The sequence below is a fragment of the Aquarana catesbeiana genome, linkage group LG01 (assembly GCF_042186555.1).
Source record: "Aquarana catesbeiana isolate 2022-GZ linkage group LG01, ASM4218655v1, whole genome shotgun sequence".
Taxonomy (NCBI): Eukaryota; Metazoa; Chordata; class Amphibia; order Anura; family Ranidae; genus Aquarana; species Aquarana catesbeiana.
Genome location: NC_133324.1, coordinates 839,991,983 through 840,018,860, shown reverse-complemented (window position 1 = coordinate 840,018,860; position 26,878 = coordinate 839,991,983). Strand labels below are relative to the sequence as shown.

The following is a 26,878-nucleotide window of genomic DNA, read 5'->3' as shown; positions in this document are numbered from 1 at the left end:
ATTTTCGTTTTCGTTACTACAACAGTTGGATATAGATAGGAGATTCGACATGATGCTGACAATAACAATCTGTGTCCATCAAACCTGTGGTCGAATGTGCCTAACCTTAACGCTATTAGTCCAAGTTTATTCTACATAGAGAGAAAAGATTTGACGTAGAGAGAAAAGATTCGACATAGAGAGAAAAGATTTGACGTAGGGGAGAAAAGATCGCTGCTGGAATTGGGTGGGGGAAGTAAAATAAAAATAATGATGATGATGAATGTTATTGGCTGATTGTAACCAAAGAGGAGGAGCAGTAAACTAGCTAGAACTAAGTACACACGTACTTTGGCTTATGGTGTCTGTTGAAAGTTCTAAGAAGATTCGACGGAGCAGGTAAAATATACAGCGTCGTACAGTTTAGCTGCTCCGTCGAATCTTCTTTGAACATTCGACAGACACCATAAGCCTTCAATGACAGATTCAACCTTAATTAATTTGGATTTTCGGACGAATGCAATTTTTAACGAAAAACGGAATAAATAAAAACAAATTTCGGGAGTAACTAAATAAATATTACTGAAATAAACTAAACTAAATGAAATATTTCAGTGTGCACATGTCTATTAGCCCACTCTCTTGGTCTAAATGACTATTGTCTCTAGTATAGAAAGTGATGGAAAATCTAAAATTTTTGAACTGGCACAGGACCAAGTGGTAGGGAAAAATATTGCAATGGGAAGGCTTCTTCTGATAAAAAAAATGGTTACATCAACAAACAATTGAATAGGCACAATTTCACTTTCAATAGATTTAGACTCAATTTAGATCTGATTTGATCAAACTGAATGGATCAGCTAGGGCATTGATTGGCAGCACTGAGATGCTTTGGTCATTAATTCAATCATATTTCAATCAATCAGATTATGAGTTTGCATGGTAAAAAGAGAGATGTGATCAATAACTGACCGTTGTATCTTTCAACTGTCAGTCAAAATCAAACTCTCCATGTGTGTGTTATCGATTGAATGAATTTTGCACTATGGATTGATTATTTCTATAGGGAGATCAGAAAAGAAATCAATTATTTATGAAAGCATGTATGGTCACCATAAGAGGTGACATTTCTTATGATATCTTGTCTTACTTCTGAGGTGCCTTTCAGACAGGAAGTGAGCGTAAATCTCTCCATCAGGTCATAAACAGCGAACAAAAACTGACAGAGGCCTTAACCATTGAGTACTCTATCCCAAGTAGAAAAAAAGTGTGGGCTTTACATATGATTTAGGTGCACTTTAAGATGGCCTAAATACTTTGCAGATTAATGAAGTCCAAAGTATGAATGTCTGCAAGAAGAATTGTCTATGTGCCTCATAACAACTAGTAATGTCTTCATTTTCAAATCCATATAACAAGGAGAAATAGACAATTTGTACAGGAAAAATAGACAGACCATTTTACTTAAGAAGCAATTTGTTTTCTCTTGACAGAAGCTGATCAGTTTTTCTCATAGCTGTGTCCTGTCATTGTGGACCAGACATGCTATGCCCATTTACTCCTGTTGCCTTATCAGCTGGGATTTATTAAAGAGTGGAATACACTATCATTGTTACCTGTAAGGTACCCGAATACATTAGGTGTAATGTGACTGTCACTGTTAGAAAGAATCTATCTAAAAATAAATATAGCCATATTGTCAGTTATTTTTATCTTCTGCTTAATATACAGTATGCTGTGCAACCCATGGCTGTAGATGTGTCGCCCAGGGAGCATAATAAATATGCTTCAGCCATTTCTATAAACTCTTAAATGTGAACATGTCCCATTGGTGTCAGAATTGTGAATTAGGCAGGATACCCAATGATGGTAACACAGCAAGAACCATAAATCATAACCTGCTTGGATAAAACTGACTGTCCCCTTGGTGTGTGCTCTAGGTAGTAGCATTTAGGAACTTTTTTCATTTAGTTATTTACATCTTGCTAAAAAAAAAAAAAAAGGAAAAAAAAAGCGAGACTTTTAAATGACTTACACTCTCTGGGAATTTTTTTTATGTGTGTAGTTGTGTATTTATTCCATAGTACATCATGTGTTATTTTGCATGTTTTTCATTACACCAATGTATATTTGGAACATAAAAAATAGTTGGAATTTTGTGTTGTGGACAAATGCTCAATATGCAGCAGAAATAAAAACACATATAAGTTAGTTTTGAAGAGTATATACAAAGGACCATTTCACAGTCCATAACAATGTTTGGGCACCGGACTGTGGTTAGTTGGAGTAAAAAATGCCCCAGTATCAGTGGTCAGTAGGAGTAAAATTTGCAACTGAATACATTGCTAGTGGGAGTAAAGCATGCCCTGGCATCAGTGGTCAGTGTGAGTAAAATATGCCCTGGCATCAGTGGTCAGTGGGAGTAAAATATGCCACGGCATCAGTAATCAGTGGGTGTAAGACTTGCCCTGGAAGCAGAGGTCAGTGGGAGCAAAACATGCCCTGGCATTGGTGATGAGTTGGGGAAAAACATGCCCTATCTTAAGTAATCAGTGGGAGTAAAACATGCTCTGGAATCAGAATTTAGTGGGAGTAAAGCATGCCCTGGAATCAGAGGTCAGTGGGAGTAAAGCATGCCCTGGAATCAGAGGTCAGTGGGAGTAAAACATGCTCTGGAATCAGAGGTCAGTGGGAGTAAAACATGCCCTGGCATTAATGGTCAGTGGGAGTAAAACGTGCCTTGGCAGTAGTGATTAGTTGTAGTAAATCATACCCTGGCATTAGTGATCAGTTGTTGTAAAACATGCCCTGGAATCAGTGATCAGTTGCAGTAAAACATGCCCTGGAATCAGAGGTCAGTGGGAGTAAAACATGCCCTGGCATTAGTGATCAGTAGCAGTAAAACATGCCCTGGAATCAGTGATCAGTTGCAGTAAAACATGCCCTGGAATCAGAGGTCAGTGGGAGTAAAACATGCCCTGGCATTAGCAGTCAGTTGTAGTAAAATATGCCATGGCATTAGTGGTCAGTTGGAGTTAAACATGCCCTGGAATCAGTGATCAGCGGTACCAAAAAGTGCCCTGGAATCAGGGTATCTCTTCCAGTTTTCCACCTCTCCAGCAGAAGCTGTACTGGTAAAACAGGCTAAGTCTGGAACAATACAGCTGCTATACTAACTGTGCCAGTGCTGAGTGATATATTGCTGCCATTCTATGCCTTTACTGTCTGTTATTTTATAACTGTATGAACATCCTAATGCTTGTTACTTGAATAACAGTGCCTATAACTAGGGATGGGCCGAATGGATCCCTGTTCGGTTCACACCAGAACTTTCGAACACCGCAAAAGTTCGGACCCGAATAATGAACCCCATTAAAGTCAATGGGACCCTAACATCAAAAATCAAAGTGCCCATTTTGAAGGCTTATATGCAAGTAATTGGGCACACAGTGGTTATAGGCGTCTGTGTCCTGCCCAGGGGAACATGTATCAATTAAAAAAAAATTTGTGAAAAACGTAATTTTTAAATGAGCAGTGATTTTTTGATTTTTAAAGTGAAAGCGTAAAATGAAAAACTCCTTCCAATATAGTGCCTGGGAGGTCACCTTAGTCTACCTGTAATGTGGCAGATCTGTACCATGTCTAGAATCTGCTGCAGCAATAATTACATTTATAAAGGCAAAAAAAAATGAAATTTTCCCAGCAAGCTGCCTTTATTTTGCTCATCAACAACTGGGGAGCCAGTGTGTATGATGAGTCCACTTCTCAGTGCCATAACTGCAGCCTTACCTGTGCCAAAAATGCAGCCTTACCAGTGCCAAAAAGGCAGACTTACCAATGCCATAAATGCAGCCTTACAAGCCATACCAGTGCCATAAATGCAGCCTTACAAGCCATACCAGTGCCATAAATGCAGCCTTACCTGACATCGTCATGTCTGCCTGACAGAAGACAGAGCAGAGCAGCCTGAGCGGCCACCGCGGTTGTACTGCATTCAGCCGCTTGGGCTGCTCTCTCTTCTGTCTCAGCAACAGTGCAGCAACAGTGTCAGGCCCAGCTGGGAGATCGCCTGGCGCTTTTGGGAGCTTGGGATGTCTGACCTCCACTCTCCTGCCTCTCTTCCAGTACTAACATGGCGACGGTGGAGCGGGGGTCGGGGGGCTGGTGTGTATTTGCTCCATAAGATACAGAGACATTTTCCCCCATATTTTTTTGGAGCGAAAAATACAGTAAATCCTGTATGATTATAACAAGAGTAATAATAAAATATAGTACGCGGAAGATATAAAATCAGTTCATAGGTTTCTGAAAAAATCTGTGAATATGTGGATCCTATGTCCATATGATTGTTACATCATGGAGTGTATATGAAACAGCTCCCACTTGCAATGATGCTTCTGCCTAGTTCCTTATTCCATATTTGTCACAGTTGATATAGAAGCCTTTCATTCAGAAATCTTCCATAACGGATCGATTATGGCAGAAGTTTAATTCCCTCAAGACCTACATGGAGAATTAGGTCTTTCAAAGCCAATACAGTTTGAATTTAAAGAGGCTCTCTACAACCTGTTCAAGAGAATTGCCGCTAATCCTAATTTGTGTCTTTGCTCACCATATATTCTCAATGCAATTGCAAAAAGCAGTGTTTTCTTTGAAAATCAAATATTGTTTATGGGAGCCCTATAGCTTTAACATTCTCACATATTTGGAAAATATAACATACTAGGGAGGGGGTGGAGGGGGGTGGGCACAGAAAGATCATGGTCCCCACCGTCTTTTAATAATTCTAAAGCTAGGAGAGAACACTTATCAGATTATTATGTGTGCGCTTCGGACATTCGTGCAACAAATGTTTTATAACCCAAGAAATGTTTTAGCATTGGCATATTTAGAGCACTAATGCAATTTGTATTGTTATTTCCATATACACTGTACGGATGGTGTACTGTATATATACTGTATATATATAAGTATAAATACCACGTACCTTAATGCATTCTTAATAGAGCCAAAAAAAGGAAAAAAAGGCACACAATTGCTCTATTAAGGAGTATCAAATACTAAGCAAAAATGTAAATAAATACTAAAACAGTGAAAAAGTAAATATTAAAAAAACTAACACATTCAGATTTTTAGTATTAGTTATTTTATTTATTAATTTTTTGTACCTTTTTTGTCTTTGTAAATATATATCGCGTTTACCACATGTGGAATGTTTATATTTTCTCTATTGTTCTTTTCTATCATAAAAGTCCAAATAAGTGCATATAAACAGGAACAGTTCATCTGTTGACCCGATGTGCATTCACATTACTGTTATCAAAGTGCTTCCAGAACCGTGTATCACAACTGAAAGAAGCCTCTTACCGGACAGTATGAATACTTAAGTTATACGTGGTCAAACTCCCTTAAGCAATCATCCAATGGCCAGTACGAGCTGTATGAAGCACCTTCACCTCCGAACATCACCATCAAAAGGAAGAATACAAGTCCATAGTGAAGTTTGTAAAAACTGTATCTTTATTAAAATCCACAGGTGGCATTCATACAGTATATCAAAGCATAAAACATGTATCACTACAATCCTATATTTCCGTGATAGCAGGCTGACCGGCCGTCCCGGGCTTCAGCCAGCACGCATGCGTGATGACGTCACGTTGTAGCCATGCCTTTCGTGTTTCATTGGAAAGGATGTCGTCGGGGGACTGGCGTAGGGTGTGGCTACGATGTGATGGCATCACATATGCGCATCGGATGAAGCCCAGCATGAACAATTAGCCTGCTATCACAGAAATAGAGGATTGCGTTGATACACTTCATACAGCTTGCACCATGAGGCCATTGGATGATCACTCAGCCTAAGGGCATTTGACCATTTATAACCTAATAGTTCATATTGTCCAGTAAGAGGCTTCTTTGAGTAATACACGGTGGTGGAAGTACTTTGATAACAGGAATGTGAATGCACATCGGGTCAACAGGTGAACTGTTGCTGTTTATATGCACTTATTTGGACTTTTATAATTTCACTTGCACTGTATTGCTGTATGTGTATTTATTTGACTTTTTGTGTATGTCTTATGTTTTGTAACTTTCTGAGCATCACATTTATTGGGAGGTGTTTTGTTGCTATCTTTGGTGGATTTAGCTCTGCTCTTACTGTTTTCAAAAATGTAAGCAGCAACTTTTATTTTTTTATGTTTTAGGTTATGCTATGTCAATGGGAAAATGTGACAAATATAAAGTAGGTGTTATTCCAATTCGCCTGCAAAAGTTGAAATATACATTAAGTTAAAAAAGAAAAATGTTTAAAGCTACAGCCCACAGTTCAGTTACAGTCTATGTCATTACTCCCAGACTGGTGCTGGCGTGTACCTTAAAAAACAGGAAATGCTTTGTAAATGCTTGGGGAACATAATAAAATGGAAGGTGGCTTTCAAAAGAATAATTGTCGATATGCTCATATAGCTGAAACACTGTAATACAGGCTTCTAACGGTGGGCATAAACATTTTGAGATGTTGTCTTTAATGCCCTAAATTCCCTGAATCTCTAGATACAGTAATCTTTACATCTGAAGAGCTTGGACCCCCCCCCCCCCCCAACACCTTACTATTGGCCAACAGGTCAACCATCATCATCATAGAAGGTGCAGCCCAACTCAACTTTCTCTTGAAATCAGCTAAATACATTGCAGATGCATCAAAACAAATGTGCGCAAGTATTTGGACTCATATTTGGAGTAGATATATCTCTCCATGTTTCAATCTGCAGGCCTGTGCTGGTTACAAAGGTCTATCTCTAACCTGGCAAGGGTCTAGCTGGACCCCTGCAGAGAGACCACTGCTTCCACGCAGAGGTCAAGGGTCCTCTAGTGCAGATTACTGGCAGGGAACAAGCATTTCTCTTTAGGCTGTGGCTGCTTTCTAAAGAAAACAAACTGTAAGTTATTACACATCTTTTATATTGATGCACCTGGAAGGTATTTTGTTGATATAATATGAAAAATTAATTCAGCTTTAAGGCCACCTCCACAACCTGAAAGCTCTGAAGAATGAAAATAATGAAAACGTTATGGACCTTTAGTGAGAAAAAGATTTGGTGCACAAGGCTGCTTACATTGTTTTAGTGTCAATGGCTATAGTTAAAAGGTGAGTGGGATAAGAAAGTGCCATACCAAAATTGTGGTGCCATTTAACTTAAGGCCCACCTAATCTCCTAGATGGACAACACTTTCTGTATTGTATGCAGTTTCCATAATAGTTTTTCTCCCATTTTAAGTAGAGCAGATGCAGGTTATATCTCCTACCAGGGCTTTGAAGCTTTCTGGGACCTTGGTGAGAAGATCGGGACAGGACATTTGTGTCTGAATTATTGATATATCCATACAGTTAATCCACTAGATGACATAAAAACATGGGTTATTCTCTGGTTAATTCTTCTTCTTGACCTTGACTTGCTTTACTACAACATATCTGATACCTATTTTCCAGTCCACTTTCCTTCAGTGAGTGAGTTAACAGTTTGCATATGCAGAAACTAAAGAAAAATGTAAATGGTGACCCGCTGATCAAGCATTGTACATTTCCTTCAGCATGGCAGGAATTTTCAGTATTGCCTGCTGTGAAGTATCCTATTTATAAAGCTCACTTGTATCCCCCAGTGGAAAACCAGCTTGCCATGTTTCGCACCCTGACTTGTCAAAGACCTTCACATAGGCTACATCTGATGTTTTAGAAAGCTAAATGATAGCATGACGCCTCTACTAAATGCGAAAATTCCTTTTGAGTGTACTATGATATATGAGAATGTAGGACATATAAGAATAGACAAAATAATAATATCCTACCTACAGTGAGCTGACATGTTCAGAAGAAACACAGCAGGGTCCTACATTTCACTGCTGTGACTAACAAAGAAGTCAGAAAACTTTGGGAATTGTATTGCTGTCAGAAAATACAGTGATTTAAATATAAGGAACCTCTAGGCACCAAATGTCCCAGTTCACAGTAAGTTTCCTAAAATTCAGTGAAATGTACAAAAAAATCATTTTTTTAAAAAGGAAAGGAGATTTTAAAGGGGTAACTGCCCAAATGATGCTAGTAAATAGATAGAATCAGGCACATTTAGTGCAACATATAATGCTATTGAAGAACAAAGATCATAAAACTGATATTGATTGAAGGATTTGTTTCTTGTATCCATGGGGGGTTTCAGCAGTAAGATCTTTAGCTCCATCCACAATTGTATAAAGGTAATTTTAGTATATGTTATTATAATCCAATTGAGGACAATAATGTTTATTCTGTTGTAGCAAGAGCAGCAGGACTCAAATGTGCAATGGGGGAATATCTCCAACTCTTGACTGTAACCCTTATCAATAAAAAACCTTTAAAATGCATGAAACCAGCTGGTCATTTTGCAAGTCAGAATCCAATTTTATTTGAATTTTTTTTTAGACCTATCCTTTAAACGCATTGCACCTGTAGGTACTGTATATGGTCAAATGTTGTCTCTGGTTGTCTCCGGTTTTCATCTGGCAATCCTGCTTTGTGCAAAATGAGTTATAGCCACTCAGTGGGTTCTACAGGTATTGAATAGTGGAAATGTATATTGATGCATAGCCTACTGGAAGTAACAGAAGACCTCAGCACACTGGACTGAGCTGCCAAGGCTGCTAAGAGATGTGAATATTGTACCTGGTTGCCCTTATTTAAAACTACAGGAACCTACACTGTAGATAATTGTATTGCAGGTTAGGGCAAGAGATCTGCAAAAGCTAACAAAAGAATCCTTGACAGAAAATTATCGGAGCTGGGACCTATGAGACCTTGAAAACAACAACTTAGGTTACCATTCCCCAAAATTAAAGCCTTGTCCACAGGCTGAAATTTGGTACAAGCATGCATCTAATAAAAAGTAAAAAAGAAAATGACAGCAATCTAGAGATCATCTTGGAATGTGGCTCTGAAGATGGAATGTACTTAATTTGACACTAAGACATTGAGACAACTCAAAGAAATTATGAAGAAATTGAAAATTAGTATTTCAGCTGTACAGGAAATTAGATAAAAAGGTAAGTAATAAGGAAGTCAAACGCATATACCATATTGTACAGTGAAGGTCAAGTGTGGGACAGGTTTTCTCCATTAATCCACTTAGCTCTATCAGTGAAAGTATATCTAGACTTAGAAAGGAAGAAAATGCCAGGAACCTGGTCTGTTCATCATCATGTTCAGCAATTGGTACTGTCCTGCTCCCTCATATGTGGCGCTGTTGGCCTTCGGGCAGTTGACTGGTGATGTGTATTTGTCACTGTGTCCCGTTAAGGCTTCCGTTTTCCTGTTTTTATGGGTCCTGGTTTTCACCTGTTGTTCTTGATGATGTTCCTTTTGTGGTTTCTTGCTGATATCTGCCTATTCCAGCTTTTCACACCTTTTCTTGTGGTTCTTTTATTGGTTTTCTGCACTCTAGACCTCTTTTCAATGTACCAACATGTGCATACCTGCATTATTCATCTGTTCAAGTGAGCTGTGCACATGACCAACTTTGACTAGATATACACTTCTAATTGGTCAGAATTCCTTTGAAAGGAGTTACCCTGTTATTACCAAGTTCCTGTTCCTGTATTCATGGTCCCGTCTCCTAGCTTGTTTGTCACTTGGTTAATATTTGATCTTAGTCTGTCTAGACTCTGTTACTTTAATATGACAGTTATCCCTGAGCCTGCAAACTACTACCTCTGATGTATTTGACTTCTTGGATCTGACTGCTTGTTTGACCTGACCTCCGTAGTACTCTATCTGCCCTGACCTTGGCTGTGTAATTGACTATAATCTACCCTCTGATTTTGATGCTGGACCCTTGGCAACAACCTTTGGCTACTCACTTCAACTATGCCACAGTCTTGCAAGAGGACATCCTTTTGTTAAGAACACATTATCCAGCACTTACGTTTCTTTGGACAGCTGAGTAGTTGGAAAACTAGTTGTTCGTTTTTTTATGGTATAAAAACATCATTGTGAATAAGAGTCTATAGGGTCAAGGAAAAGTGCACCACTCCAACTCCACAAGTGCTCCTCTCATATGCTGGAATCATATGTATGTTTGGAGTCTGTTACTTCTTCCACAGATGGCTCAGTATAGTCCAAAAGAAAAGCCACACACCAAAGAATTTTAAAAAAACTTTTAAGAGAAGTATGGGGTTTAAAAAAAAAACATTTATACTCACTTGGGAGCCCCCCACCGGTTCTGCACTGAGAACTGAGTGATGAAAGACCGCTGATCGCTCAGTACTGTCAGTCACCAGCTCTCTGCCCCTCCAGTGCTCACTGGAGTGCCAGGCTGTGAAGGGGGCAGCAGCAGCTGTATCAGGCTCTCAGCAGTCCAGGCATCTGGGTGGATCCTGATATTATAGTCTCGATCTGTCCATAGCCTGGACCAGCTGAATGACATTAGCCGACTGTGCACTTTAGCCCACTGTTGGCTGAAGAGTGGTCACAGGAGTGCAGAAGGAAGTGCACTCCTGTGATCCATAGGAAAAATATGGCCAAACTAGCTTTGGCCATACTTCTCTGATAACAAGATAACAAGCTTAAGGACATGGTCGCCCCCCCAGGACCATTCCGCTGACATATTTCACCCAATGGGCTTAATCATAAAGGATCTATGGTGGGACCAAATGCTGAAGCTAGTCAGCTGAGTTTTGCCTGTAAAGACATCATTTGTTTGCAGCTTTTCTTTTGGATTTGACTGAATAAGGGTTTAACTGACTAGATCACTATTGTGTTTGAACCATGCTTAAAAAAGAGTAGATCTTTTTTAAATTGAGTAATTGATCACCGGAGGGTGGGGATGCCTACATCATGGACAGCTACTTTCTGAAAATGATTTTTGCTAGGCTGTTATGCCGCTAATGTCTTTAATTCCTTTTGAGAGGGAGAGACAGAATAACTGACTCATCACACATAGGCAAATCTGACTTTCAGATCAGTGACCCAGGATGTACTGATGCCAGAGACAGCCAGGCAACTAGCGTTTTCAGGAGGTTGGCAGTAGCATCCCCTATATTTCTCTGAGCACATGCTAGTCACACAAAATCAGATTTTAATCTGTCATATTATCAAAATGTACCCACATCATATAGGGGTATATTTATAAATGTATTTACACAAGACGCATAAAAATTTCACCCAATATTCACACATTATTTTCTTATTAGATTCATCTGAAAAATGTGTGAATCCTGAATGAAAGTTGTGCCACACATGTTTAAAAACAATAAATAGGCTCCATTGTGTTAGGAGATTCAAATAGATATTCATAGCATTCATTTCTTGGTAAATTATGTTAAGCTCCCAGATGAAAATCTGACCATGTGACTTGTGCACTAAAGAGTGCTTTTGGGAGTTTTTAGACACCTTTTAACTGTAGGTTTAAATGAATCCCAATAAACATGCAATGCCAATGGTTTTGATCCCCATTATGGAAGCATAGAAAAACGTTATGAGCTAGAAACATTGGGTAAGCTATAGTGATCTGTGGGCGGGGCTTAACACGCCCGATCAGGGACACTGGACACTGGACACATCGCTCGCTAATGCTTCCCTAAGCAGGTGGAGATTTTGATCATGTGAAAACAGCATTTAGGCAGCATTTAGAATTTGGTTCTCCTACTTAGAAACTAGCAAAGCTACTGGTACAGTTAACTTTTTGTATATAGTTGCACTTCACAGCAATCACACTTTCCTAACTGTGCTTAGACTTTTTCCACCCAGTGCAGCACTTCTGAGGGGGATACCCCAGAGCCTGTATCTCGCTCTTCCAGCCCATCCATGAGGTCACCTTACTCCCGGTGACCACTTGAGACTTCTCGCTAGCATCCAGCAGTCAACTCTGAGCTTCTGTACTCCCAAGGCTGGCAGCTATAGCATCCCACACTCCAACCAGTTACTAATTGGACCAGCAAAATGGCCTTTTACTCTTCAGACTGTACCAGATTATCCCTTATCCGTTATCCCTAGATAGTGTCCTCTCCTGAACTCACATTCATCCCCCATTATAAACCCTGCTCTGTTGTACGCCTTGCATGCACCCCCTTTTCTAGAAACTTCAGACAAGACATTCTCTTTGAATAAAGCTAGAACTTTACTGAAAGTTGATGCAGTTTACAGTCACATATAAAAGTCTCAGTCTGCCCAACTCGTACCTTAGTAAAATATTAACGTCCCTACAACACAAATACTTTTGAGGGGAGTTCACTTCTGGTACCCCGACTGGGTACACACAAAGGGGGGCCATATGTTCAGAGCAGCATTATGTATTGCAGCATTCCTTCATAACTTTCTTATGCAAAGGACCCCGCTAGGTTGCCTCCCCTTGTATTTATAGCCCACCACGTAATGGGGCAGAGCCATGAACACCCAGGAGATGACCGCCTTATCACTTTCATAATCCCCTTGGCAGCCTGCAGGATACAGCTATATTACACAACTTTACCCATACCAAACTATATTATTAAAAACAGGCAAGGTAGGCACCTGCCTAGAGATAGTATTATATTTTTACAAATAGCTATTTTTTCTGTTAACATTTAGTAGAAATAAAAAAGCATCATGTGCCTACTCTACTTTTTTATGTAAATAAAAAAAAAGTGTTTATTGTTTTGAACTATAATGGTATCAATTTGTTTATTTGATATAGATACGGAAGCGGAAAGAAATGCATTAAGAGAGCAGGTGTATCCCAAACTGAGAGAATTCTGCAGAGAAAACTATGGCATGGAATTCCAGGTATTCTTATATATGATTTTGTATAACTAAAACGTGTACTTCCCCTTCACTATGGTACTTTTTTTTTATAACACATAAAATCTAGAACAAACAGATCCGTGCATGATCTTTTTATAATAGCAACACACCTGGTACATAAAGTATAAGAAAGAGGTTCACTCACAACATTGCTACATGCAGTAGTATTCTTCAAGAGCTTTTCAAGCATGCTCACCATATAGAGATGGCAAATGGCAAAAGTAAGCTTGCTTACTGGTTACTATATTTTTTGAAAAAGTGTTTTTCTGATAAACACATATGAAAAAAAGACATCTAAATACAAAAACAAGAACTAAAAAAATGTAAAAAGGTTCTTTCCTAAGTTAGTGCAAAGCAGCCAGGCACACAGCAGCAGTCCGTTTATACAGGCTCAATAAACAGTTTTGAGGTGCATTTTTTGTAAATGTATTGCTAGTAGAACTTGGGAGGCGTTCTGGGAGTGACACAGGATACTACCAACACAACAGGACACTAGTAGTAGCAGTAGTAATCACATTAGTAGTAGTACCAGGCTAGAGGTTTACAGCTGGAGACCATGCAGCAAAGTGTGCAGCAAGTAATAGGAAACTGAAGAAGTCTTGGCTGGGGACCATGAAAACGTCAGCACATGTAGATTGGCTCTACTTGCGGGGTCCAAGAATAAACACAGTCCTTAAATGCAGCCCAAAGAAAGCAGTCCAGCATCCAGCCCAGGAGTGCCCCAGGTAAAACAGCCCACTGAAGCTTACAGATTAATTCCCATTTAAGGGAAGACAATGTCCTCTGGGCTCCAGCCTGCCTAACGAGAACCCATGTACCATGTGGTCACACATTCCCAGGGATTAGATAGGCCCAACCAAATATTCAGGCTGGGTATTTAAATCCTCTAATCCTAATCTCTACAAACTTCTCCAGAGTCAGAGGGAAGTAATCAAACCCCCAGCCTATGGAGCCTCGAGCAGATCAAACTAAACAATTCTGGCTCCTGTAGCTACAACAGAAACCCAAACTAAATTTACAGCCTATGTTGCAGGGCATTACATTACCAAACCAAGCCCAACATTACACGTTTAAAATATTAACTACTCTAATCTATCCCATCCCCCTACTTCAACAACAAAAAAAGGTGGAAAATTCAATACATCTTTCATATTCTCACCAATTCAGTACCAAAGCGGGTACCTTTTAAAATGTGCTTAAATCTGCCTATGCCTAAAAGTCAACTGCTGCAACTACTTGACCTCTGGAAGATTTACCCCTCTTCATGATTAAGCCAATTTTTGCGATACGGCACTGCGTTACTTTAATGGACAATTGCACGGTCATGCAACGCTGTACACAAATAACATTTATGTAATTTTTTCCCCACAAAATAGAGCTTTCTTATGGTGCATTTTTTATTTTTTTGCACTATAAACAAAAAAAGACAATTTTACACAGGATTTTTTACTTTCTGCTATAAAACATATACAGTAAAAAAATGTAAAAAAATAAAATGTCTCCATAAATTTAGGCAATATGTATGTTTTTGGTAAAACAAAAAATCCCAATAAGCATATATTTATTGTTTTATGCAAAAGTTATAGTGTCTACAAAGGCTATAGGATATATACTGGAATTTATTTATTTTTTTATACTAGTAATAGCACCAGTCAGCGACTTATAGCGAGACAGTGATAGTGCAGTGGACAATTGAAAGTGTAAGTTATTCCTGCGCTACCTGGGAAAAAAGGTGTACACACGGACAGCTGCGGACACCGAATGGGATCAAACAAAGCCCATGGGCGGTAAAAATATATAAGGTGGGTGCTGCGCTGACCCAATAAAATAATGGGGTATAATAATGGGGTATAATACCCTATAACAGTGTAAACTTAATCCAAAAAACTGTAAAATCATATATAAATAAACAGTACCAATGTACACGGTGTGTAACCTGTAGAACACTCTCTCGTGTTAAAATCATCAATATGTGTCCAATGTAGCAATACTAGGCATGCAGGGAATAAGCATAATCAATCCTCATGCATGCGTAGCGGCTTGTGCAAAAACTTAAAGTGCTATTGTGCTGATGTGAAAAACAAAAAATAAATTAGAATATTCTATAAATATATCTACCTGTGCAAACAAATATTGTGAGGATACAGGGATCAAAAACAATTCCTTTTGCATAAAACAACCAAATGGCATATATAGTATACAATATAGTGCAAATAAGCAGAATAGTGCAAAATCTAGCAAAATATTGAAAAAGGTGCAAACAACGCAAAAAATGCAAGATGAATATGTGGCATATATTGGTCACTTCCCAGACCCTATCGCCCCATCACATAAATATGTGCTTATACACACCAAATGTGTGTCACATATATAATATTAAATATAGTGCAAATAGAAAAAATATGTGCAAAATCAAGCAAAAATGTTGCAATCAGTGCAAACAGCGCAAAAAAAGTGCAAAGTGGATATGTGGCATATATATTGGTCACTTCCCAGACCCTCTTGCCCTTATCACATAAGTCCTAAATATGTCCTTACACACACCAGACGTGTCACAGTAAAAACATATGGGTGGACCATAAAGTGATTGGCTTCTTTAAAGTTCAATGTGTAACAAAACAGCCAGTGGGGTGCCGAAAGAGAGAGAGTGTGTCCGTCCTCTTCGTGCAAAAACACACACAAGTGAAAGGTGGTCCCTTACCTTAAGGCAATGGGACAATTGCATAAGAATAATGCTGCAGGGGGTGGTCTCTCTTTGGGATCCCTGGACCAGAGCAGATGGTCCCTGTGCTTTAATTCCTCAGTACCAGCAGAGTCCACACATAGAAGAACAGAGGAGTACCAAATAGTGTAGTATTTTCAAACACATCGGTCTTTATTAAAGTTAAAAATGCATGTACTCACATGAAGTAACTGCACAATGTATACTTCTCCTACGAGCGGCGAGCTTGTCAAATCCTGTCTGTATCAGTGCCTATCCCGTCCCTACGCGTGACATCACCTGATCACGTGACTTCTTCAGGGGGTCCTGTGGGAATTGGACACACTGGTGTTTAGTTACTAAAGCTAGAGAGGGCAAAATTAGTCACAATTCTGCAGAGAAACCAATCAGCTTCAAGGTTTTATTGCTAAAGCTTAATTAAATAAGCTGAGGTTAGAAACTGATTGGTTTCTCTGCAGAATTGTGACTAATTTTGCCCTCTCTAGCTTTAGTAAATGAACCCCTAACTAACACTTTTGACACTTTGCGGGAACCAGTGACACTAATACAGTGATCAGTGCAAAATATATGCACTTTCACCGTACTAATGACACTGGCTGGGAAGGAGTTAAACATCTAGGGTGAGCAAAGGGTTAAATGTGCACCTAGCCAGTGTTTGTGTTTACTATGTGTAAAGTGCCTCGCATACTAGCACATTATGCAAGACTTACCTTAAAACAAAGCTCTCCAGCAGTACGCAGTCAATGCTGACAGGGCTTCCATCTTCTCCCAGTCTTCCTTTCGGGTTCACTGCCATGGATCACGAACTAAAACTAAATTTTAGTGTAATAACATATCTTTCACAATGCAAAAAAAAAACAAAAACCAGCATATAAGGATTATTATGTTCCTCGATAACAGCAACAGTTGCTCAATCTCTATGCTAGAAGAGCCAAAATAAATATCTACCATAAATTACATCACACAATATACAGTACATATAGCGTGTAAATACACTGATAATGATGCTCACGCTCTTTTATCTCATTAGAGGAGATTGAAAAATAAAACACCAATATTCAGATCTTCCCTTAGGAATAAACCCTAAATTAGCAATTTAGTCTATCTAAGAGGAAACCTGTGTCTACTCTACACGTCCTATACTTCCACGTCCTGCAGAAAAAGAAAAAAATAATGTGTCTTCTAGTACTGCCAGGCATAATATTATTTTGTGCAAGTGTTATCAGAATTTTTTTCATTTGTATCAATCCATAAGGCTACATCAGGTGGTATATAAAAAATGGATTTGTTCCTTAGCAACAATTCATAACCGGGCAAAATGCACTTTTGGCTTGTGTAGGTGTTTTTTTTTTATTATTATTTCCTGGAAATTGCCCTTTATCTTTGCACCTCTGCAGAAAAATCTGGATACATTCTTATCTTTGCATAGTTGATTGTAATATAAAAGTAAGATAAAGTAAAAGAAAAAAAAAAAGAAAAGTAAGTAAAAAAAATTCAAAATTTTGAGTTGTCCCCTGAAAATTAATAGAGGGGACACTAGTTCTGGTGACCTGGGGGGGCCAAAGGGATTTCCTTAATTTGCAGGGATTTCCTCTTACTTCCTGCTTTGGCTATAGGACAAGAAGTGAATGTAAATTTCTCCAATGCTTTCACACCCACGATAGCCCTATTAGTGGTCATATATATATATATATTAGTGGACACAAGTACACTGTACCCAAACAAAATTTTTATCATTTTCTTCCCACAAGTGGAGATTTCTTTTTTCTTTTCAACATCCCTGTTAATACTAACACTCCTGCTACTTCTAAATTTCTCAGTCTAACTTTCTCCTTTGATCTGAAGTATTGCATACATGCTTCTACTCACTTTGATGGCAACGCCCTTGACCTTGTTTTCTCCCACCTATGCAATCCGTGCAACCTCCCTAACAATCCTTTCTCTCTCTCTCTTTGATCACCACCTTATTAGTTTCACTCTCTTCCACCTCCTCTCCCTCCAACCGCCTAACAATTACCCATTAAAACCTTTGCCACCTCAACCCTTCTCTTCTCTGCTCCTGACCACCTCTATGACAAATCTCATCCCTGTCCCTGCCCAACCTAGCCACTTCTGTCACACCTTTTCACTGTCCTCCTCCCTGAATGCACTGGACCCCTCACTACACATAGAATCAGGCCCCGACCCCTACAACTTCAGCAAACAGATGACACCAGAAGTCTGAAAAAACATAGCTGCAATCGTGAGCGCCTATGGAGTAAGAATAAGTCGCAGAAAGATTTCAACCAATATAAATCTGCCTTTCAAAAATATGTTTCCTGCCTCCTCACTGCCAAACAGACCTATTTTATCACTCTCATTAACAACGTATCATCCAGTCCCTATCAACTCTTCTCTACCTTTAACACTTTACTTCATCCTCCACTACCTCCACTCACTCACTCACTGCCCAGGAGATTGGCAATGACTTCAAAAATAAGATTGATGCAATTTGTGAGGGGATCTCCACCTGCCCCTGGACCATGTCCCCTCGCAAATGCTACGTTCAGCCTCTGACTCTATCCTACACTCTGTAACTCACATCTTCAATCTCTCCCTCTCTTCCCCCCTCTCTTCTGGCATCTTCCCTAACTCTCTAAAGCCTGCACTATTCACCCCCATACTTAAAAAGCCCTCACTGGACCATGCCCCTCTTAACAACCTATGCCCCATCTCCTTGCTCCCCTTTTTATCCAAACTCCTTGAACATTTAGTTTACAACCAACCTCTCTGTGAATGACCTTCTTGATCCCCTTTAGTCTGGATTTTGCCCATAACACTCCATAGAAACTGCTCTCCTGAAACTCACAAACGATCTGCTAATGGCTAAATATAATGGACACATTTTGTACTCCTAAATGAATTAATTTAGGAAAGTCTGTGCTTAGGACATGTGTGAAGGTTGCAGCCTCCCCAAAAAAAACCCCGTAAGAGGGCTCTAGAATATAGAAAGAAAGAAGATGTGAAGGGGCGAGTGGCGCTACCTATATGTCAAATAGTGCTCTACCAAATCACTCTATAGTGCCTAAGTGTTATTGTGAAATAAATTATAACAAAACAGTTTCCATAAAGGTTCTGTCAGAAGGAAAGGATTATAAAAATTACATCTATCACAACCTGCATATTCCAAGGCTGCTTGAGGAACTGCAAAGGCTGACACCAGTGGTTACCTGCCAACCTTAGGAGCTACATGCGCATTACCCCTGCAGGGGTAGTAGGATCTGGTGAGTGGGGACTCTTGAGGGGGAGCACTCAAGTCACCTGTCAAGATTCTATGATCACTAAAGTCACCTGCTACAATTCCTCTAAACACGAACAGTCACCTTCATTGGGATGAATGCACCTATATGTTCTTTGTACACGGTGCGATAAACTGCATCTTGGTGGAATTTTTAATTTTGGTGCGATTTTTGCATTTTTTCAGTTTTTTGGTGCGATTTTTTGCATTTTTTTTTGTTTTTGTTTTTTTGCATCTTGGGTTTATATACACCTTGATTTTATGATTGGGACACTGTATGTATACACTTATATGTTTTTGTATATGGTGCGATAATTACATTTTGGTGCAACTTTGGTGCAATTTTTTTATAACTTTTTTGTTTTTTGGTGCGATTCTTTGCATTTTTATTTGGATTTGGTTTTTGGGTTCACTTACAACCTGAATTGTGGGTTTGGACACTATACGCACTGTTATAAGCAGAGGATCACTATACTATCATGATATTCTTGTCTGGATGTTTTTTACACTAATTTGTAAGCCTTTACATTTTTGGTGATAACTTCTCCTGTGTAGGATTGGTGTCCACACTTAGAGGGTTTTAGTACTCACCTTCTGGGGTAGGTGAGGTATGATAACTATTACACTATCAACTTTATGGAAACTGTTTTTTTATAATTTATTCCACAATAACACTGTGTCTTTTAATACTTAGCCACTATAGAGTGATTTGGTAGAGCACCATTTGACACATAGGTAGTGCCACTCGCCCCTTCACTATTTTGTACTCCTACTCCTGGACCTCTCTGCTACCTTTGACACAGTGGACCTGCCCTCCTCCTTTAAAAAACTCCACGCCTTTGGTCTCCGTGAATGTACTCTTTGCTGGTTCTCATCCTACTTTTCCAACCACACCTTTAGCGTTACTTACAATTCTACATCCTCCTCTCCTCTTGCTTTCTCTGTTGGGGTACCCCAAGGTTCTGTTCTTGGACCTCCCCGATTCTCGATCTACACCTCCTCCCTGGGTCAGTTAATAGCCTCCTATAGCTTTCAATACTATCTCTACGCTGATGACACTCAAATTTATCTCTCTACCCCTCAGCTCACTCCTTCAGTCTCCTCACAAATCGGTAATTTACTAACAGACATATCAGTCTGGATGTCACAATACTTCCTCATGCTCAATCTGTCCAAAACAGAGCTCATAATATTTCCTCCAGCACGTGCCTCTTCCCCCGATTTCTCTGTCAAGATCGATGGCACAACTATCGACCCATCCCCTATTGGTATGATGGTCAAGTTTTTAAAACATTAACACCTATTGATAAAATTACTTACATCAGGATGGTCCCTTTTAAATATATCTAACAAATTATTAAAGTGCACATTCACTAAAAATATGTAATAGTTCCCCTTTAATGTGAGAGCAAACATATGGTTTGTAGGGGCAATAAAAAGAAGCTTGGGAGTCCTAAAGGATTTCTCTATGAATATGACAAACACAATTACAGAATATATTAATTTCCTAAAACAAATGTTGTATTGATTATTAGAAACGATTGAATCACATCTAAATCACTGCTCTCTGGTGATACCTAATGACTTTTTCACTGCACAGGCTATTTCCAGTAATATGCGCTGATGAAACACTTCATTGATTCAAGCGATGTTTACAAAGAAATGATTTTTGTTTCCAAAGGATATAACAACTTGCAGGTTCATTTAGCAGGGAAAAGATTGTCTGATCACTTCATTAAATCTGTACAGACTGAAATATGCAGTGTATGGAAAGCTTCTATGTAAAACATTAGCTCTGCTTTTGGTCGCCTGATAATAAAACAAAAGTGAACATACACAATACACTGAGAAATCTGTTCTATGTGTTATTAGATATGTCTAAATAACGGTCATTAACAAGCCTTGGCTGAAAAACAGACAACTCTGGCATTTGCCAGAAATACTTATAAGTCTCAGAATGCCTGTTGACCAATGGGCTGGTCATCAGTCAACAATGTCTTAAAGTGATTGTAAAGTCAGAAGGTTTTTTATTTTAATGCATTAAGATAAAAAGCATACTGTGTGCAGCAAATGCCCTCAGCCCCTCTAATACTTATCGGAGCCCCATCACTATCCAGCAATTTCCACAAGTGCCTTGGCTGTCTGGGACTCTTCCTCCTGCTTGGTTGAGACACAGCAGTGGCTCCATTGGCTTCTGAGCCGATCTATGGCTTGTTCGTCAATGGCCGCTGAATGAAGATTCCCACATTCGTAGGTACTGTGGGGTAAAGAAATTAGGCCGGTGTGAAACCCTACTGTGAACCCCTGGATAAGGTAGGTGGCCAGGGAGGGGGTGGGGTGTGAGGTGAGGTAGAGTCCTAGCCACCAGACATTGATCCGGCTTAGTCATGCCCTCTTTTGTTGTTTAACTTCGCACAAGTTTCTTGGGTGCGCTCTTTGGCATAAGGTGCAGATGTGAAGTAGGAGGCACTGTCTGAAGTTGCAGGACCCATAGTTGTAATTATTGCAGATGGCTGCCCCTCCCACGGTTCGGACTGGGTGTCCGAATTTGTCCACCTGAGGTGTTTGTTCAGGGGCCGACTGACCCTGAAGTGCACCGGAGGTGGAGGGAAATTCGAAGGCATGTTTGATTGTCGCATTGGCTCACCAGGTGGCAGTGTGAGTGGAGGACTGGCAAATCGCACACAGGGGTGAGCGTAAGCCGGCAAAATGGCGGCAGAACAGCTCTGTGTCCATGAGACTCCAGTTTGTTGTTGTTTGAAACTGTGTGAGCCTGGCTGCCGCCTTTGCGGAAAAGGAACGGTGGTAGTCGTAAAAAGAAAATCCTCCATACTTGTAGCCCAAGTCTACTACCGTATGGAGGTATAAGTCCAGCTCTTCCCTTCTGCTGGGAGTGGCTGAACGCAGGACATCTCTCAGCATGCCAAAGGCCAGGGTGAACTCTGGGACAGATAATTTCCGGTTCACTCTGGGATCTTTGGCTTTAAGGACCACCGATATGTCACCCCAGGTATAGGCCTTATTTTCTGCCAGATCGTGGACAGAAATCAGGAGAGAGGCCAGGTTGACGTCCCTGCCATCCAAGATGTCCTTCCTGATGCTGGTTGGCACCAAATGGGAGGGGTAGACAATGGGGCTCCAGCCTGTGGTACCTGCAGGAAGGGGTGTTAAAGGTTGGGTTACGGTTGGGTCGGGAATAGCCGCAGCCGGCCGAGCCTCCAGGAGTGCCACTCTGGTTTGTACGTCCGTGACCGAGGTAGAGAGGGACGACACCATAGTGTGAAGTTGTGAGATGTCCGAGGATATTGACTGGAGAGATGCCTGCTGGGTACTGGGTCCTGCTGCAGCTGGTGGGGGGAAGAGGAGCTTGAACAGCTCGCCTTTCCTAGCTGTAGCCGGGAAGGGCACGCCTCGGCGTCTTAGCTCTGCCGTCAATTTGGGGATAGTCCATCCTCTCAGGGACTGCACGCTGCCGCTCTCTAGGACTGGAGAAGGTGACAGGGGGGCCGTGAGGTCTTCGCTGCCGGCCTGGGACATGGTTGATCTGGTAAAGATATCCTGTCCTTCAGATCGTGTTTTTTGGTTGACTGTAACCTATTGTGGGTGACATGAATTTCAAGTTTGCTTTGTTTCCCTGAGCCATACTTACCCAACTTGTTTTCTCCCTTTTTTCTTTTTTTTTTTTTTTTTTTTTACCTGGGGGGATATCGTCCAACCTGGTGCAGGGTGGACCTACTGGGCTTTGACTGACCTGGAGGAAAATGAAAGGTGATAATTCGTGAAGGGTTTGCTGGTTAACTTGAAGCAGTGACTTTTGTGGTGATTTGCGATCTTAGTGACAATGAAATGATTTGAAATGTTTGCCTTGATTATGAAATGAGTGAAATCTCTTGCCATGACAGAGATCCGGCTCGGTCGTGCCGTGACTGCGACCGACCGCGAACCTGGCTCTGGAGCATGTACTGAAATGAGGCAATCAAAAAAACCATTGGTGCACACCGGGACGAATCGGTGCATGTTTGATGCATCTGGATTCGAATCAGAGCGCAGTATGAAACAGCGAAATGACAGAAATGTTTTCACCTTGACCGAGGCTCGAATTGGTTGTGCCGTATTTGGGACTGGCAACGAACCGAGCTCTGGTATAGGTATGGATACGGCCGAAATAACTGGGGCATTCCGTAACGAATCGGTGCATCTCGGATGCGACTGGTTTCGAAAACGGTGATGCCATGTGGGAGTGAAATGAATGGTAATAGTTGCCATGACAGAGATGCGGATCGGTCGCCCGATATCTGTGACTAGCTACGATCCGGACTCTGGAGCATGTTTCAGAAATGAGGCCGAGCCCTGGGGCACGCCGTAACGAATCGGTGCATCGGGGATGCGACTGGATTCGAACCGGAGCGCGGTAAGTGCAGGTGTAACAGATTGTTGCCATGACAGAGGCGCGAATCGATCATGCCGCTGTTGCGACTGACTGCGAATCGGACTCTGGAGCATGTACTGAAATGTGACAAATACCTGGGGCACGCCGAGACGAATCGGTGCATTTTCATGCGACTGAAATTCGTATCGGAACGTGATACGTGGCAGTGAAATGATACCATGACAGAGGTACGAATCGGTGAGTCGTAACGAGCGACTGATAATGAACGTGACTCTGGAGCATGTACTGAAATGAGGCCGTAACTACTGGGGCACACCGGAACGAATCGGTGCATCTTTTGGATGCGACTGGATTCGGATCGGAGCGCGGTAAGTGACTGAAATGAATGAAATGATTCGAAATGGTTGAAATGTTAGAAATGCTTAGAAATCTACAGAAATGAGAAATGATTTGGTATCGAACTTGACGTCGACAAGGAATTGCGACATTGCGAATTACAACGGTTGTCTACTGACACGTGGTAACAATTTAGACATGCCTGAAATGAAGCGACGTCTACGTCGCTGTGGTTTTTCAAATAACGAGAACTGGTAACATAACGATAGTGCGAGTGGTATGCATGTGGTTACGTTGTGAAATTTGCGAGTGATTCGTAAGTTTGATATCACGGTTTAGTCACATGATATCTAACAATGCGTGAGAAACAAAAGTCCGAAGGGACCCTACCTGCGACAGCCGAGCCAGACGCGTGGTACGAACTACGAATCGGTAACACGGACTTCGAAACTCTCGAGCACGGAATTGCGAATGCGGGAACTTGCGAGACAAGAACTTGCGGACGCTGGTATTCGAATAGTCGGCTTAGTGACGTATATCGCGCACAGGAAACCGACAAGCATCGCAGGTGAGCGGGCTGCTTAAATACCCCCCGGGCTCCTCCCATAAATTCAGGCCACCATACTGGCCTTCCTACATATTATTTTCATATTTAACAATGCAATGCTTGTACCTCTCCATACTTCCGCAAGGCATGTGTAAGGGCTCAAACGCTGAAAACTGACAGTTGGAAACCAACGGTAAAAAATGTCCGTTTTACAACTTTTACATGCAAGTTTAGCAGCGGTTATGAGCGTTTGAGGTTAGAAGCATTTTTTTTTAAATAAACTCAGGAGACCCTCCCAAATGCCCACAATGCATGAAAAACAAGTAAATTCTTAACTATTTCAGCCTATCTGTGAGAGAAGAGAAAGCAGCAGCAGAGAGAGCAGTGTGCTTGTGGATAGCTGTCTTAATTTTTGTGTTTTCACTATGGATGTGTGAGGAAATGCTCCTAATGTTGCTGTTCTTGAGGCTCAGAAGACGTAGAAAATTGCGTGAGAGGACCAGAGTTCCTCAGTACTTGACTCATCCACTTGACACATTGAGCATGTGGTGAAATTTGTATTTTTTCAACATTTTTATACTTCAAAAAGTGTCAGAAATGTTTTCCCTTTTAAAAATACTTATAAACGCGCATACACGCAATTTATCACAGTTACATAAATTTGGCATTTGAAATGCCACTAAATCTGAATGCGATTTTTCTGCTTTCAAAAAAATGTCTGTATACTCAACTGCCTCTAAACTACTATAAACGGCTGAGTGTACATGTACACAAAAGATAACATAGAGGAGAGTTCAGGGCCTGCTGAAAAAAAAAAAACACCCAGCTGCTTCTAAACTTCAGCTTAGCAGTACATGAGGCCTAAGAGTTAGAGATAGTTAATTAGGAGAATCATGGACTTGTGATAATTCTTTTGAATATTTGTATGATTATCTGTCTGATCTGCAGAAAATCAAGCAATTTAGGAAACCAGGTAGCCATGATTCAAGAATTGTAAAAATTTAGGTAAGCTCGACAAATCGAAATATGTATGTTCAAGCTAATAAAAACATTTGATGTAAAATCTATCAGAAGTGCCTAAACTGTCGAGCTGTCAAGAGGTACCACATCCTAATGATAAATAAAAAAGAGCAGAGTAGGGAGGGACTTTAAAGGCACAATTGTAGACACAAAATTATATTAAATGTAGAAAAGTTTATTTGTACATACAGTTTAAAATCAACGTAAAGATAAAAGGTCATACACAGGGAATATACATGTTACATGTGAAAAACAGGAAATTACAAAGAAATTCATTCCTCAAAAGAGCATTATAACACAAAGGGACTCCTACGCGTTTCAGCTCGCTGAGTTTTCTTCAGGGGGTTCTTTATTTAGGAGTGCAGTGAATTAGAAGTTATTTAAATTTTAAAAATCTGTGCAAGAGTTTTCAGTCGGCACTCAGCAGGAAGCTTCCCACCCTCCTTCCCTTGTTGCATTCCTTGTTGTGTGGCATCCGTCCCTTTCTGCAAAATGAAAGGGGGCAGTTTTTGGTTTAAATAGTTATACCTCGAGCTGTAATGGCTGAGTTATCAGATATGGATTTAAGATGTGTGTAAATTATATAATAATATTTTGGTTTGGTGTGAAAATATTTGGTGATAAGACAAGAATGTAATGTGTGTTATGAAATTCGATCAAAGATCAAATAATTTTTTTGCCATTAATAAAGGGCCAAGGCCAATTTCAATCCATTAAAAGTATGTCTAGTGTTTTTATTGTCATTAATTATATTATTGAAGGGTATTATATGGATTCATTAAGTACTGTCTATGATCCCAATGTCAATTAATGACATACAAAAAAGAGTTGCTATTTATATATAAGAATCACATATCAACTATGTATATATACCTTACAGTGTGTAGATTGAAAGATAACCATATGCAGACACCGAGATGGTTCCAAAAAGTCCAGAAGCCGGGAGACAATTCAAGAGAAAGTATCGTAGTGTATAAAAAAGAATAAATGAATATCTCATCCAAAACATGACCAAAGAAGCCCCCACCCGCATTAGAGGGCATGGAGCATGTGGTCAACATGGAGTCTAACTAAAAAATCCTAGCATGTATATAAATATCTTTGTGGCTTTAATAAGAAAGAAAGATTTTTTGGAACAATCTTGGTGTCTGCATGTGGTTATCTTTCAATCTATACACTGTAAGGCATATTTACATAGTTGATATGTGATCCTTGATATGTGAGCTATGTATAGCAACTCTTTATTATATGTAATTAATTGACATTTATTTTGTAGTGTGCATTCACTGCACTTCTAAATAAAGAACACCCAGAAGAAGATTTAGTGAGTTGAAACGCATAGGGTTCCCTTTGGGTTGCAATGCTTTTTGAGGAATGGAATTCTTTGTAATTTTCTGTTTTTCACATGTAACATGTATATTCCATGTATATGATCGTTTATCTCTACATTGATTTTAAACTGTATGTACAAACTTTTGATATAATTTTGTGTCTACATTGGTGCCTTTAACCACTTGCCGACCAGCCGCCGCCATTATACTGCAGCAGGCCGGCACGTTCCCGCGAACCGTCGTAGCTGTACATCGGCCCTTTTAAGCGGGGATAGCAGGCACGTGTGTGTGTGTAAACACACAAATCCCTGTTCTGTAAGGAGAGGAGAGACAGAGCGTGTGTTCCTACTAGCTAGGAACAACAATCTGTCATCTCCTCTAGTCAGTCCCATCCCCCTACAGTTAGAACACACATGAGGGAACACAGTTAACCCCTTGATAGCCCCCTAGTGTTAACCCCTTCCCTGC

General features: G+C 40.3%; 1 protein-coding gene across 1 annotated transcript in view; it reads left to right on the top strand.

The window, feature by feature from the left end:
- Positions 1–26,878, top strand: part of NWD2 (NACHT and WD repeat domain containing 2) — a 469,190-nt gene that overhangs the window by 171,683 nt on the left and 270,629 nt on the right. Inside the window, exon 2 of the mRNA XM_073608949.1 lies at positions 12,681–12,769. Coding sequence (XP_073465050.1) covers positions 12,681–12,769 — 89 coding nt within the window. The remainder of the gene's footprint in view (positions 1–12,680; positions 12,770–26,878) is intronic.